Below are 16,951 nucleotides of genomic sequence, written 5' to 3' on the forward strand. Positions count from 1 at the left end.
CGGCTCCGCTCCGTACACCTCGTACACGCGCGGCTCCACTCCGTACACCTCGTACACGCGTGGCTCCGCTCCGTACACCTCGTACACACACGGCTCCGCTCCGTACACCTCTTACACACACGGCTCCGCTCCGTACACCTCGTACACACGCGGCTCTGCTCCGTACACCTCGTACACACGCGGCTCTGCTACATCCACACTGTAAACCCCTCCTGACCCCACACATAAACTTCAGCTCATCCAGCACCATGACAACCAGCACAGCAGAGTCCTGCATCCACTGAGGCCCCTGATCATGTGACCCCTGACTCCTCCCCTCCTGTGATCTCATCACAGCTCCTGTGCGCACAGAGCAGCCATATATGTGGTGGCGGCTCTGCAGGTGGAGGTATGTGGAGACCCCATTACTGGGCGCATGAGGCATTAACCCCTTCAGCACGGAGACTCTTTTGGGGTCTTGTGTTGCCCCTTTATAAGAATCATAAGGTTTTTGTTCTGTTTCCTGTAATAGATACATACGACCCAACTATGGAGACAGGAAGGGAGGAAACGTATTGTTCTCATAGTACAGGGCCCCTTTACTGGCCCCACAGTGTAATGCCCCCATTATGCCCCTTATGCAGGATGTATGATACCCCCACACAGTGTAATGTTCCCATAGTACCGCCATCCCCCCACACAGTATAATCAGAGTTATAGCTAAGGTCTGATGGGACACGTTGTGAGATTTTGACCTCCCCCCCCCTATCCTGATATATACAGTGGGTACGTAAAGTATTCAGACACTTTACATTTTTCACACTTTGTTTCATTGCAGCCATTTGGTAAATTCTATAAAGTTCTTTTTTTTCTCATTAAAGTACACTCTGCACCCCATCTTGACTGAAAAAAATGTAGAAATTTTTGCAAATTTATTAAAAAAGAAAAACTGAAATATCACATGGTCATAAGTATTCAGACCCTTTGCTCAGACACTCATATTTAAGTCACATGCTGTCCATTTCCTTGTGATCCTCCTTGAGATGGTTCTACTCCTTCATTGGAGTCCAGCTGTGTTTAATTAAACTGATAGGACTTGATTTGGAATGGTACACACCTGTCTATATAAGACCTCACAGCTCACAGTGCATGTCAGACCAAATGAGAATCATGAGCTCAAAGGAACTGCCCAAGGAGCTCAGAGACAGAATTGTGGTAAGGCACAGATCTCGCCAAGGTTACAAAAGAATTTCTGCATTACTCAAGGTTCCTAAGAGCACAGTGGCCTCCATAATCCTTAAATTGAAGAAGTTTGGGACCACCAGAAGTCTTCCTAGACCTGGCCTTCCTGCCAAACTGAGCAATCGTGGGAGAAGAGCCTTAGTGAGAGAGGTAAAGAAGAACCCCAAGATCACTGTGGCTGATCTCCAGAGATGCAGTAGGGAGATGGGAGAAAGTTCCATAAAGTCAACTATCACTGCAGCCCCCCACCAGTCGGGTCTTTATGGCAAAGTGGCCCCACGGAAGCCTCTCAGTGCAAGACATATGAAAGCCCGCATAGAGTTTGCTCAAAAACACATGACTATGAGAAATAAGATTCTCTGGTTTGATGAGATGAACATAGAACTTTTTGGTGATAATTCTAAGCGGTATGTGTGGAGAAAACCAGGCACTTCTCATCTCCTGCCCAATACAATCCCAACAGTGAAACATGATGGTGGCAGCATCATGCTATGGGGGTGTTTTTCAGCTGCAGCGACAGGACGACTGCTTGCAATTGAAGGAAACATGAATGCGGCCAAGTATAGAGATATCCTGGATGAAAACCTTATCAGACTTGGCCGAAGGTTCACCTTCCAACAAAACAATGACCCTAAGCACACAATTAAAATAACAAAGGAGTGGCTTCAGAATAACTCTGGGACCATTCCTGACTGGCGCAGCCAGAGCCCTGACCTAAACCCAATTGAGCATCTCTGGAGAGACCTGAAACCGGGTGTCCACCAACATTCACCATCCAACCTGACGGAACTGGAGAGGATCTGCAAGGAAGAATGGCAGAGGATCCCCAAATCCAGGTGTGAAAAACTTGTTGCATCATTCCCAAGAAAACTCATGGCTGTACTAGCCCAAAAGGGTGCTTCTACTCAATACTGAGCAAAAGGTCTTAATACGTATGACCATGTGATTTTTCAGTTTTTCTTTTTTCAGAAATTTGCAAAAATTTCTACATTTCTGTTTTTTTTTTCAGTCAAGATGGGGTGCAGAGTGGACTTTAATGAGAAAAAAATGAACTTTTTAGAATTTACCAAATCACTGCAATGAAACAAAGAGTGAAACATTTAAAGGGGTCTGAATACTTTCCGTACCCACTGTATATGTATGTCCCTTATCCTAGGCCCCATCCTGGTATATGTCCCCTGTTCTGCCTCTGTTCTTTAGTGTATAGAAAAAATAAACTATTACACTCACCAGGGGCGAACATAGAAGTGATGGGGCCCCATAACAGAAGTACAGTGCATTGTGAAAGTATTTGGCCCCCTTGAACTTTTCTACCTTTTGCCACATTTCTGGCTTCAAACATAAAGATATAAAATTCTAATTTTTTCGGGAAGAATCGACAATAAGTGGGACACAATCGTGATGTGGAACAAAATTTATTGGATATTTTTAAACTTTTTAAAAAAATTACAAAATGAAAAGTGGGGCGTGCAATATTATTCGGTTCCTTTACTTTCAGTACAGCAAACTCACTCCAGAAGTTCAGTGAGGATCTCTGAATGATAATATTGCACGCCCCACTTTTCAGTTTTTATTTTTGTAAAAAAGTTTAAAATATCCAATAAATTTCGTTCCACTTCACGATTGTGTCCCACTTGTTGATTCTTCCCAAAAAAATTAGAATTTTATATCTTTATGTTTGAAGCCAGAAATGTGGCGAAAGGTAGAAAAGTTCAAGGGGGCCAAATACTTTCACAATGCACTATATAATGCACTCCCCATAATCCTCCATACAGTATAATGCACAGCCCATAGTCAGTCATCCATGTAGTATAATGCACAGCCCATAGTCCATCCATGTGGTATATTGCACAGCCCATAGTCCATATATGTAGTATAATGCACAGCCCGTTGTCCGTACATGTAGTATAATGCACAGCCCATGGTCCGTACATGTAAAATGCACAGCCCATTGTCCGTACATGTAGCATAATGCACAGCCCATGGTCCGTACTTGTAGTTTAATGCACAGCCCACTGTCCATATATGTAGTATAATGCGCAGCCCATAGTCCGTACATGTAGTACAATGCACAGCTCATAGTCCGTACATGTAGTATAATGCACAGCCCATGGTCCGTACATGTAGTTTAATGCACAGCCCACTGTCCATATATGTAGTATAATGCGCAGCCCATAGTCCGTACATGTAGTACAATGCACAGCTCATAGTCCGTACATGTAGTATAATGCACAGCCCATTGTCCGTACATGTAGCATAATGCACAGCCCATGGTCCGTACTTGTAGTTTAATGCACAGCCCACTGTCCATATATGTAGTATAATGCACAGCTCATAGTCCATACATGTAGTATAATGCACAGTCCATACATGTAGTATAATGCACCTCCCATAGTCCACACATTTAGTATAATGCGCTGCCCATAATCCACACATGTAGCATAATGCACAGCCCATAGTCATACATGTAGTATAATGCACAACCCATAGTCCTTACATGTAGTATAATGCACCGCCCACAGTCATCCATGTAGTATAATGCACAGCCCATAGTCCTTACATGTAGTATAATGCACAGCCCATAGTCCGTACATGTAGCATAATGCACAGCCCATAGTCATCCATGTAGCATAATGCACAGCCCATACTCATACATGTAGTATAATGTACAGCCCACAGTCATCCATGTAGTATAATGCACAGCCCATAGTCCTCCATATAGTATAATGCACAGCCCATAGTCCATACATGTAGTATAATGCACAGCCCATGATCCGTACATGTAGTATAATGCACAGCCCATAGTCATACATGTAGTATAATGCACAGCCCACAGTCATCCATGTAGTATAATGCACAGCCCATGATCCGTACATGTAGTATAATGCACAGCCCACAGTCATCCATGTAGTATAATGCACAGCTCATAGTCCGTACATGTAGTATAATGCACAGCCCATTGTCCGTACATGTAGCATAATGCACAGTCCATACATGTAGCATAATGCACAGCCCATGGTCCGTACTTGTAGTTTAATGCACAGCCCACTGTCCGTATATGTAGTATAATGCGCAGCCCATAGTCCGTACATGTAGTACAATGCACAGCCCATAGTCCACACATTTAGTATAATGCACAGCCCATAGTCCACACATTTAGTATAATGCACAGCCCATAGTCCGTACATGTAGTACAATGCACAGCTCATAGTCCGTACATGTAGTATAATGCGCAGCCCATAGTCCGTACATGTAGTATAATGCACAGCCCATAGTCCACACATTTAGTATAATGCACAGCCCATAGTCCACACATTTAGTATAATGCACAGCCCATAATCCACACATGTAGCATAATGCACAGCCCATAGTCATACATGTAGTATAATGCACAGCCCATAGTCATCCATGTAGTATAATGCACAGCCCATAGTCCTTACATATAGTATAATGCACAGCCCATAGTCATCCATGTAGTATAATGCACAGCCCATAGTCCGTACATGTAGTATAATGCACAGCCCATAGTCATCCATGTAGCATAATGCACAGCCCATACTCATACATGTAGTATAATGTACAGCCCACAGTCATCCATGTAGTATAATGCACAGCCCATGATCCGTACATGTAGTATAATGCACCGCCCATAGTCATACATGTAGTATAATGCACAGCCCACAGTCATACATGTAGTATAATGCACAGCCCACAGTCATACATATAGTATAATGCACAGCCCATGGTCCGTACATGTAGTATAATGCACAGCCCATGGTCCGTACATGTAGCATAATGCACAGCCCATGGTCCGTACTTGTAGTTTAATGCACAGCCCACTGTCCGTATATGTAGTATAATGCACAGTCCATACATGTAGTATAATGCACCTCCCATAGTCCACACATTTAGTATAATGCGCTGCCCATAATCCACACATGTAGCATAATGCACAGCCCATAGTCATCCATGTAGTATAATGCATCCCCATAGTCATCCATGTAGTATAATGCACAGCTCATAGTCCTACATGTAGTATAATGCACCCCCATAGTCATCCATGTAGTATAATGCACAGCCCATAGTCCGTACATGTAGTATAATGCACAGCCCATAGTCCTTACATGTAGTATAATGCACAGCCCATAGTCCATATGTGGCACCCCAGGGGTCTGGTTTCCACAGTGATAGCAATATTACGTCTGAGAGCAGGTGGGAGGTCTCCTGGCCAGGAATCCTATGCATGCCACACCTCCTGCCCAGTCCTGGGAGGGGAAGAACTTCCCCTATATAAGACTGGGGCTGAGGCAGGGTTAGAGGGGAGAGAAAGAGAAGAAGAGGAGTCCCAGACAGAGACACAGTCTGGTCTGGAGTGAGGCAGCTATAGGGAAAGAGAGATCAGGAGCTCTGTGGGAGCCGTGCTAAAAGAGGTCAGGGGCTGGAAGCTGTAGAGCTCGCCCTGATTGAAGAGTTCTCACCGGACCCGGAGTCCGAGGCTGTGGGGACTAATCCTTACCCAGCAGCAGAAACCGACCGGCAGGGGATTTCAGGTCCTCTGGCCAAGAAACCCGAAGGCACGGTCACACGCAAGGGACCAGCACCGCCGTCGTGAAGCGGAAGCTACCAGAAGGCCCCGAGTCACCGGCCATACGGGTGAGCACCACACGGTACACTCAGGGACGTGGGCTACTTTTACCCGCCTCTAGCAAGGTAGCCAGAAGAGTACAATTAGTTGGGGAGGCCTACAACTCCGCCTGGCCAGGGGAGATCCCATCTGCTCACGGACTGACCAGGCCCCGATCGCTAGCCAGTACTCCGGGAGGGTCTATCTTTGCCACCAGTAAAGACCCTGAATTACACCGCACCGTCTCTGAGTGTTTCATCATCCACGTCCGCTGCCCTGAGGCCATACCCCTCCCGTTGGGGGTTATACCATCCACGCTGCACGACCGTACCACCGGCCTCAGCGGTCTGCCCTGCAGCGGCGGCCTCATAGCCGCATTCAACGGGTGGCGTAGTCGAACACCGTACCATCTTCTGCTAAACTCTGCCACTCAGCTTGACTCCCTGGGCACGGACCGGGTCACCGCCACGAGACTACTACCCCTATCAGATCCGGCTCCGGGTAGGCTCCCGCGTGCGCAACGCTGCGCGACTCAGGCCCAGGGGCGCGTCAACTTTTGGCGTAGTCGGCAGGATTCCGTGCCCGCAACCACCGGGTACTGCGTGCCTGAAAGAAGACTGTTAAACTTACCTGTGGTGAAGATTCCCGCCATCCGGCGCCATCTTCTGCCTTCTTCCCGCCATCCGTGAAGTTTTCCCACCATCCGGCGCCATCTTCTGCCTTCTTCCCGCCATCCGTGGAGTTTTCCCGCCGTTGGACGCCATCTTGAAGACGCCGCGCGGGAAGAAGAGGGGCGTGGACTCTGAAAGCGCGCGAGAACTGAAGCCCCGCCTCACGTCAGGACGTTGCGTAAGGTCCTGGAAGGAGCCCAGCGGACGCCGACGTCACAGGAGCGCGACGGAAGGTCCTCAACCCTGATGATCCACTGCGGAACCGCGGCCTACGGAAGAGGATCATCGCAAGGTAGGCCACGGTCCACTAGGGGGTGGAGGATGTCGGATACGGAGGAGAGCTTCACTGCCACAGCCACCGCCAGCGCCGCCGCTGCTGCGGTCATGCCTTTCACCATGCCCTATATCCCGGGGGCAGCCTGGCTACCCCAGTACTCAGGGGAGTCACATACCCTGAATGACTTTAGAGAAAAGCTGGATAGCCTCTTCCAGGTGTACCCCCTCACAGAAGAGCAAAAAGTGAGCATCCTGGTGGCCCAACTAACCGGGGCAGCCCAAAGGGAGGTAAAGTCCTGGCCACCTGGGAGGAGGACTGTCGCAGGGATATTAACCCGACTGAAGGACACCTTTGATACCCGCACCTCAGCCGAGATTAAGCTTAGATTCTACGGGTGCAAACAGCGAGCACATGAGAATATAAGGGACTATGCACTAAACCTACAAGAGGCCCTGAGAGCCATTAAGCAGACCGACCCTGACGGCGTGGGAAACGAGGACAGGCTGTTGACCGAACAATTTATAGAGGGACTATATTGCAATGCCCACCGAACCCAGTTGCGGGCAATGGCCTTACAGGATCCTCATCTGGACTTTGCACAGTTCAAGGACAGAGCCATCCGGGTGCTCCGAGAACCGGCACCGGGTGGCGTGGTGACCCACAGGCGCCCTACTACCGCTTACCACCAGGAGGCGGCGCCCTTGTCGGCAGGGCCTGTGGGAGCTGACGCGCAGGCTTTGAACAATGACCCGGCTCCAGACCTGCACCATCAGGTCCAAGAGCTAGCTAAAAGCGTTGCTGCGCTAACCCGAACTGTGCAGTCTTTACAGGTTTCTGCTCCAGGGAAGATCCAGCTGGCATCCGGACCAGAGGATATCCCGTGGCGACGACCAAGGAGGACCCCACCGGCCAGAGGAAGACACAGCGACCGATACAACGAGGACGGACAACCCATCTGCCGCCGCTGCAATCAACCCGGACATATGGCAAGGTACTGTCCTTTAAACTGGCACAACCTGGGGTAGAGGGCCAACCCCTAGGAATAAGATCACCAGGCCCATCGAACTGGCGTGACAAATATGTGGGAGGACGTCCAGTCTTGCCTGTGGTACTGGATGGCATTCCTATGAGTGCCCTACTGGACACCAGGTCACAGGTCACCACCATCCCGTACGTGCTCTTCAAGCAGTACTGGAATGACTCGGATATAACCCGCTACCCTGACGACGACTTGAGTATCATCGCCAGCAATGGTCAGCCCGTGCCACAGATCGGATTTAAAGAGGTGACCATTAAAATCGGTAAAGTCGAACTGGCAGCACAGGGACTGATCATTGTGGACATTGACAAGCGCGAGAGTCACCCAAAGATAACTCTAGGAACTAATGTGATTGAAAATTGTCTTGCAGAGGTGATTCTCATTTTACAGCAGGTTGCCAAGAACGCCAGCTCCGGCCAGCAGCGAGTGCTCCAAAAAGAGATCCGGGCACTGATGCGACGGCAACAGGTGGAACTCTCCGGTGGTGAGATTGGTAGCATGAGAATGTGTGACCCTTTCCCTATTGCCATGCCCCCGAAAAGTGAAATGATGATTTGGTGCCGGGCAGCTATTGGTCTGAGAGGTAGAGATTACCAGGCAATGGTAGAACCAGTCTACTCAGACAGTAGGCCCACCATTTTGACAGCACGGGGGGTGGTTGATGTACGCCATGGGAGGGTGCCCGTTCGCATAATAAATATCGGGAAGAGGGAAGTGTACCTGCCCCGGTATGCTACGCTAGCCAAATTGTATACCATCAACCAAAATTCTGTACAGACCGTGGAACCCTTGCCTCCATCTCATCCAGAGGAAGGTAACGGCTCTAAGAAACCAATGGAGGACTGGTGTCGGCAACTACATTTGGGTACTGACTCCACTCCCTCACACCAGAAACAGGGAGTCTATCGGGTGGTTCAAGAGTACGAGAGAGTGTTTAGTAAACACCCGTTAGACTTCGGGCGAGTAAAGGGGGTAGAACACCACATCCCCACGGGAGACCATCCTCCCATAAAGGAGAGATACCGACCCGTACCCCCTGCACACTACCAACACGCCAAGGGGATGCTTAGAGACATGAAGGAGGCTGGAGTAATTAGGGATAGCTGTAGCCCCTGGGCAGCTCCACTAGTCTTGGTTAAAAAGAAGGACAACACCATGAGAATGTGTGTAGATTACCGGAAAATCAACCGTATCACCCACAAAGATGCGTACCCCTTACCAAGGATAGAGGAGTCTTTGGCTGCTTTAAAATCTGCTAACTTCTTCTCCACTTTGGATCTCACTAGCGGGTACTGGCAGGTTCCTGTAGCAGAGGCGGACCGGGAGAAGACCGCATTCACCACCCCGATGGGACTTAGCGAGTTTACCTGCATGCCGTTCGGACTCTGCAACGCACCAGGAACCTTCCAACGATTGATGGAATGCTGTCTGGGACACCGGAACTTTGAGACGGTCCTGCTGTACCTGGATGATGTTATAGTTTATTCCAAAACCTACGAGGACCACCTGAAACACCTGGCGGAAGTGTTTGAAGCCCTGGCAAACTACGGTCTGAAGGTGAAACCGTCGAAGTGTCACCTGCTAAAACCAAAAGTGCAGTACCTGGGACACGTGGTGAGTGCTGACGGAGTGGCTCCCGACCCTGATAAGATCACCGCGATTAAGGAATGGCCAAGACCCTCCAGCGTAAAGGAAGTGCGGCAGTTCCTCGGGTTGGTAGGCTACTACCGAAGATTCATCCCCGGTTTCACCAAAAAGGCAGCTCCTATGCAGGACCTCCTGATAGGCCAGTCCAGGAAGGCCAAGAACCAGAAGCCGCCCTTCAGATGGGAGAAGCTGGAAGAAGAGTCCTTCCGCCAGCTGAAGATGGCCCTCACGGGGGATGAAATCCTGGCGTACCCTGATTACAGCCAGCCCTTTATCCTCTACACCGACGCAAGTAACATCGGGCTAGGAGCCGTACTGTCCCAGATCCAGCAGGGGAAAGAACGGGTAATTGCTTACGCCAGCCGAAAACTACGACCCACTGAAAGAAACCCTGAGAATTACAGCTCATTCAAGCTAGAGTTCCTGGCAGTGGTGTGGGCAGTCACCGAACGCTTTAGGCACTACCTCGCCTCTTCCCGGTTCACCGTGTACACGGATAACAACCCGTTGACACATCTGGACACTGCAAGACTCGGTGCCCTGGAGCAGAGATGGATGGCCCGTCTGTCCAACTATGAATTTATGATCAAATACCGGGCAGGACGCTCCAATACCAACGCGGATGCCTTGTCCAGAATGCCAAACCTATCGGACGTAGGGGAAGATCCAGAGGAACTAGAAGAAGTTGAACTCCCCGCGTTCCACCGTCATGGGACTACCCAGTATTCCCACCGTGTAAGGGGTAAGCAATCCGCTACGTTCAACCCCTTACCTCATTACAACTGGGCGGAAACGCAAGACAGTGACCCCGCCGTCCGACTGGTGAAGGAGATGCTGACTCAGCCAGATGCCCGCCTTGACCCAGACGCTCCGGAGGAAACCAAGCAACTGTGGGCTGAGAAGAGTCGACTGTTCCTCTACAAGGGGAAGTTGTGCCGTAGAATGGTTAACTCCTGGACGCATGAACTGATCTGGCAAGTAGTGGTGCCAAGAAGAGACGCGGCTATGGTACTGGAGGCATACCACGACGGAGCTGGGCACTTCGGATGGAAGAAGCTGGAGTTCCTGCTGCGCGAGCGGTTCCACTGGGTAGGCATGAGAGGAACCATCGAGAGGTGGTGCAGAGACTGTGGCCCATGCAACCTAAGAAGGAAGGACCGTGCCAGCCAGAAGACTCCCCTGCAGTCCATCGTCACCAGGCAGCCGTTGGAACTGGTAGCCTTGGATCATGTAAAACTGACCCCCAGCAGAAGTGGCTACGTCTATGCGTTAACCATCGTGGATCACTACTCCCGGTTCTTGGTTGTAGTCCCCGTCAAGGACTTAACAGCTCAAACAGCAGCTAGAGCCTTCCAGCAGCACTTCTGCCGTCCACACGGATACCCAGAGCAGGTGCTGACGGACCAAGGACCTGCCTTTGAAGCGGAAGTCTTCCAGGAGTTCTGAACTCTGTATGGCTGCCGGAAGATAAGAACAACACCCTATCATCCGCAAACCAATGGACTCTGCGAGAAGATGAACCAGGTGGTGATAGACCTTCTGAAAACATTGCCCCTGGAAGAACGCAGTCTGTGGCCTGAGAAACTGCCTGATCTGGTGGACCTATACAACCACATCCCTGTAGGTTCTACCAACTGTACCCCGGCTTACCTAATGAGAGCAAGACCTGGTAAGCTGCCTGTTGATCTGGATATGGGAGTCCTGACACCCGAGGACACTTCACCAGAAGCAGACTGGGACACAGAGAGGCAGCAGCAGTACCGGAAAGTACAGGAGAGCGTTGAGCGAAGTCTCTGTCAAGCAAGAGAAAGACAGGAGAAGACTTACAACCAGTATACTCCCGCTGTTCCCCTGGTACCTGGAGAGCAGGTCTTGAAGAGGAAGAGACGGCTCCACAAGTTGGACGACCAGTGGGAGAAGGACCCATACACCGTACTGCCCTCAAGCCATGAGAACCCAAAAGTCTGCACAATCAGTAAGGACGGAGGAGAAACCACAGCCATTGTTTCCCGAGATCACCTGAAGAAGTGTCCCGAGCAGCTACGAAACCCTGAAGAAGATCAAGAAAATCCTCGACCCGCAGAGGAAAGGGAAGAGATGGTCAGTACTGTACTCGGAGACTTCCCTCGGTCTTGGACACAAGTGAATGGCGCTGTTGTGGTACCCGTCCTCACCTTCCTCCAGCCAGCATCCCAAGTGCCTACGGAAAAACAGGTAGAGCTGGAAGAGCAGCCGGTCCAGGAGGCAGAAGACCCCACACAAGCAGACCAGGAGAATCGACCCTCTGCTTATGGTGAGCCTGCCGTGCCCTAGTGAGCTAAAGAGCCCGTAGACAGTTGCCCAGCTCACCTTTGACAGCTCCTACACCCTGTAGCTCAGGACCAGTCAGTCAGCTCCGTAGGTCTACTAGGGCCACTAGAGGCCAGTTGCCCGTACGTTGGAGGATCTAAAGTGCTCAAACTGTTTTATTTGTATTTACTTGTTTATTGTTGCTTGTGAATAATTGTGTATTTCTAGTTATTTTATAGGTGTCGTTTATGGATTATCCGGAATCCTTTGTACATATGTTTGGAGCGTAACCCAGGAACGGACTAAAGACTGTTAAAGACTCGGGGCAGGACAGACCCCTACCTGGTTACGGCTCCCTGTTCTTTGGTGGAATGGACACCCTTGTTTTCTTCAAAAACTGCACCCGGTTGCGGACACGCCGTGACCATCCTAATGTGTTTTTCTTTATTGTACTGTTTCTGTTTATAACTTGTTATGTTTACAAAAGTATGTTTAGTCCCGGAGTACTAAATTTCACTAGGGGGGAATGTGGCACCCCAGGGGTCTGGTTTCCACAGTGATAGCAATATTACGTCTGAGAGCAGGTGGGAGGTCTCCTGGCCAGGAATCCTATGCATGCCACACCTCCTACCCAGTCCTGGGAGGGGAAGAACTTCCCCTATATAAGACTGGGGCTGAGGCAGGGTTAGAGGGGAGAGAAAGAGAAGAAGAGGAGTCCCAGACAGAGACACAGTCTGGTCTGGAGTGAGGCAGCTATAGGGAAAGAGAGATCAGGAGCTCTGTGGGAGCCGTGCTAAAAGAGGTCAGGGGCTGGAAGCTGTAGAGCTCGCCCTGATTGAAGAGTTCTCACCGGACCCGGAGTCCGAGGCTGTGGGGACTAATCCTTACCCAGCAGCAGAAACCGACCGGCAGGGGATTTTAGGTCCTCTGGCCAAGAAACCCGAAGGCACGGTCACACGCAAGGGACCAGCACCGCCGTCGTGAAGCGGAAGCTACCAGAAGGCCCCAAGTCACCGGCCATACGGGTGAGCACCACACGGTACACTCAGGGACGTGGGCTACTTTTACCCGCCTCTAGCAAGGTAGCCAGAAGAGTACAATTAGTTGGGGAGGCCTACAACTCCGCCTGGCCAGGGGAGATCCCATCTGCTCACGGACTGACCAGGCCCCGATCGCTAGCCAGTACTCCGGGAGGGTCTATCTTTGCCACCAGTAAAGACCCTGAATTACACCGCACCGTCTCTGAGTGTTTCATCATCCACGTCCGCTGCCCTGAGGCCATACCCCTCCCGTTGGGGGTTATACCATCCACGCTGCACGACCGTACCACCGGCCTCAGCGGTCTGCCCTGCAGCGGCGGCCTCATAGCCGCATTCAACGGGTGGCGTAGTCGAACACCGTACCATCTTCTGCTAAACTCTGCCACTCAGCTTGACTCCCTGGGCACGGACCGGGTCACCGCCACGAGACTACTACCCCTATCAGATCCGGCTCCGGGTAGGCTCCCGCGTGCGCAACGCTGCGCGACTCAGGCCCAGGGGCGCGTCACATACATGTAGTATAATGCACAGCCCATAGTCCATACATGTAGTATAATGCACAGTCCATACATGTAGTATAATGCACCTCCCATAGTCCACACATTTAGTATAATGCGCTGCCCATAATCCACACATGTAGTATAATGCGCAGCCCATAGTCCGTACATGTAGTATAATGCACAGCCCATAGTCCGTACATGTAGTATAATGCACAGCCCGTAGTCCGTACATGTAGTATAATGCACAGCCCACAGTCATCCATGTAGTATAATGCACAGCCCATGCTCTTACATGTAGTAGTATGGCCAAGGGCACCATGTACTGGCTGATTTAAAAAAACAACAACATTATACTCACCTTCTCTCCGCTCCCTCGCCGCGCGGTGTCTTTTTCTGGAGCTGCCGCTGACTTCAGCTGGAAGCGACAGGAGAGGATGATGTTACTTCCATGCGCCCCCTAATGACGTACATGCCGATGTCAGCTGCTGGCCTCTGATTGGTCGGCAGCGTATATTGTGGCACTAAGCTGAATGTCAGTCCGAGAACACACATCCAGCTGCAGCAGGGGCTGGTGGTGGCTGGGCCCGGTCACAGGAGCGACTGCGGTCATTAAGCCTCTCAATATAATGCTCTCATAGTACCTCTATTTCCCCACACCGTATAATGTTCCCACAGTACCGCCATCTTCCCACATACAGTATAATGTTCCCACAGTACCACCATCTTCCCACATACAGTATAATGTTCCCACAGTACCGCCATCTTCCCACATACAGTATAATTCTCCCACAGTACCGCCATCTTCCCACATACAGTATAATGTTCCCACAGTACCGCCATCTTCCCACATACAGTATAATGTTCCCACAGTACCACCATCTTCACACATACAGTATAATGTTCTCACAGTACCGCCATCTTCCCACATACAATATAATATTCCCACAGTACCACCATCCCCCCCACATACAGTATAATGTTCCCACAGTACCGCCATCTTCCCACATACAGTATAATGTTGTCACAGTGCCGCCATCCCCAATTTTATTTTATGTATTAACACTTGGTTTTCTTTTTTTGGTGTTTTTCATGTAATATATGGAAACCTACAGGAAAATGCTAAAAGAAACATAATATCCAGGGAAAAAAAACACTGTACATGGAGACATTAGCATCAAATAACTCCTGTCTATGTTCTTACAAACAAGCTCTTATAAATGAGATCTAACGTGATAAACGATTACAACCTGGGAAAGACGGGAAACAATCATGTAGACAGTCAGTGATGATGTAGTCAGTGACGGACTGTGGCCAAATTTGTTTCTAGAGCTGTATTAGAAGATGAAGATGTCGTCCTCATCATGAAGTTGTTATTTCTCATGTCACGTGTAATGTATATGACGAGAATTAGCATTATGGAAGATGAGTCTATCAGAAACGTATTCAGCTTCAGACTCCGAGGAAGAAACTGCTTGTTGTCTGTGGCCTAAAATATATAGGTTTTATTAGTATGTCAGGGACAAAAGCAGAATGTTGTAAAATAATAAAAATACCATTGCTGCTTGGGTTTCCGGGTGATTCTTACTGAAGCAGTGGCCAACTTAGCCAGTGATTGGAAGTATGGAGGAGATGTCTAAGTCATCAATTCAACTTGTGTTCCAGTCCATAAAAGACTAGAGAATACAACATCTACACATTCTATCTCCTGATATATTTCCCTTATTGTCTCCAGTAATTGTATTAATACACAGAATTCTTTATGATGTTACATCGGCTCTTCTTCTCATTCAGGTCTCTACAATATCAGGCCCTCTCAGTGAAGATCTTCTATATTAAGAGAATTTTTCTGAATCCCTTATTAAGGATGGATATGGACAGAGACAAGATGGTGGAGAGGATATTACACCTCACCCTAGAGATCCTCTTCCGGCTTACTGGAGAGGTGAGAGATTCTGATGACGTCACATTACATCATTCTTATCTATGGGAATAACAGATGGACAGAACTGGAGAGGTGAGGACTCTGGAAATGTCTGGAGTGAGATTTATTAATGTGTCTCTCCATAACCAGGATTACACAGTAGTGAAGAAGACCTCTAGTGAGCGCTGTCAGGACCCTGTGTCTGAGGGATGGGGAAGACCCCTGAGCCCAATCACAGGATCTCCATCTCACCCCCTGAAACATGAGGACATCAATAACCAGAAGATCCTAGAACTCACCTACAAGATGATTGAGCTGCTGACTGGAGAGGTGACACTGCTGGGAATGCTGGGACATTATACAGTAATGCTATGAAGGGATCGGGGGATGACGGTTTCATTGTATGTGTCAGGTTCCTATAAGGTGTCAGGATGTCGCCGTCTATTTTTCCATGGAGGAGTGGGAGTATTTAGAAGGACACAAAGATCTGTACAAGGACGTCATGATGGAGGTTCTCCAGCCCCTCACATCACCAGGTAATAGACAGTACTAAATACACACGGCCTATAATTATCTGTATGTAAAGAATGAATTCAGTCCCTGTATGTGTTTCCTCCAGATATATCCAGTAGACCAGAGAGATGTCCCCGTCCTCTTCTTCCACAGGACTGTAAACAAGAAGATCCCAATGTTCCTCAGGATCATCAGGTAGATGGAGAGAAGGTGTCATGAGATCTCCCCTATGATGTGTAGACGGCTGTGAAGGTCTTATGCTCAGTCTTGTTTTATCCACCTGTATTATATGTTTTATACTTGTGTAATGAGAACGGTGGAGATGGCAGGATTAGAGCTGATCATAGATGTGACTTCTCCATCTGTCTGTGACTTTTATAATATTTGTTTCAGGGTGAAGATCTGACCCATATTAATACTACAGAGACATATGTGAGGGGTGACGAGTGGTGTAAAGAGGAGATTCCTACATATGATTACCCAGGTGAGTAGTAACCACTAAATGCTGAGAAGTCACAGATTCTTCTTAGTCACCAGCTGTGGCTGCTTTATTGGTGGCGTAATCTGGCCATATCACAATCGTGTGATCACCATTTTGCTTCTAGACCACAACATTCTCATCCACCCAAAACTGTTCAAATGACTTTGGGTAATGAAAGCCCTTTTCTACAGAACTTACAACCTGGAAGATCCACCTACCCCCTGGGATTAGGAGACACTGACCCTTACCTGTCTATATCTATAAAATACAAAGCCAAATGACAGCGTACGTAGAATGTGCTGACAAGTGAGAAAATCACTTGCAGAAAAATATTCTGATGGGACTGTAAGAGAAAGCGGAGGGTAATGATGCTGTTGGCTTCCTAGATCCCTGATATCTTATTGGATGAATCTACCTTCTCTCCCTTCTGTGCTGCTGAATGTGCTCATATGGTCCCTACAAGACCAGGTCCAGTCTTTCTGGCCAAACTTCACTTTTATGATCGAAAATATTAAATGTGCAGTGAGGGACAAGTGTGAATTTCTGTACAATAACAGCAGAGTTTCCCTTTATCCTGACTTCAATTTCTTTTTAAACCAACTAACTTTAAATAGGATTGTGATAAACTATACAGAAAACATTACACCTGTGCCATGATATATCTCTAAGCTGTGTGTGGCTGATGGCTATAATATACATTTATTCACGCCTGCAGGAGATGTGTTGGC

At 48.9% G+C, this 16,951-nt stretch overlaps 1 protein-coding gene across 1 annotated transcript; it reads left to right on the forward strand.

Annotated features, from left to right (window-relative positions):
* Positions 1–335: 335 nt before the first annotated feature.
* Positions 336–16,234, forward strand: LOC141207898 (oocyte zinc finger protein XlCOF8.4-like). The gene is made up of 6 exons (XM_073664461.1): positions 336–388; positions 15,100–15,250; positions 15,380–15,559; positions 15,642–15,765; positions 15,849–15,937; positions 16,136–16,234. Exons 1-6 carry the CDS (start codon positions 363–365, stop codon positions 16,232–16,234), a joined length of 669 nt encoding a protein of 222 aa, XP_073520562.1. The 5' UTR covers positions 336–362.
* The last annotated feature ends 717 nt before the right edge of the window (positions 16,235–16,951 follow it).

The sequence above is a fragment of the Phyllobates terribilis genome, unplaced genomic scaffold (genome assembly GCF_046119375.1).
Source record: "Phyllobates terribilis strain yellow unplaced genomic scaffold, ASM4611937v1 Scaffold_167__1_contigs__length_4167997, whole genome shotgun sequence".
NCBI lineage: Eukaryota > Metazoa > Chordata > Amphibia > Anura > Dendrobatidae > Phyllobates > Phyllobates terribilis.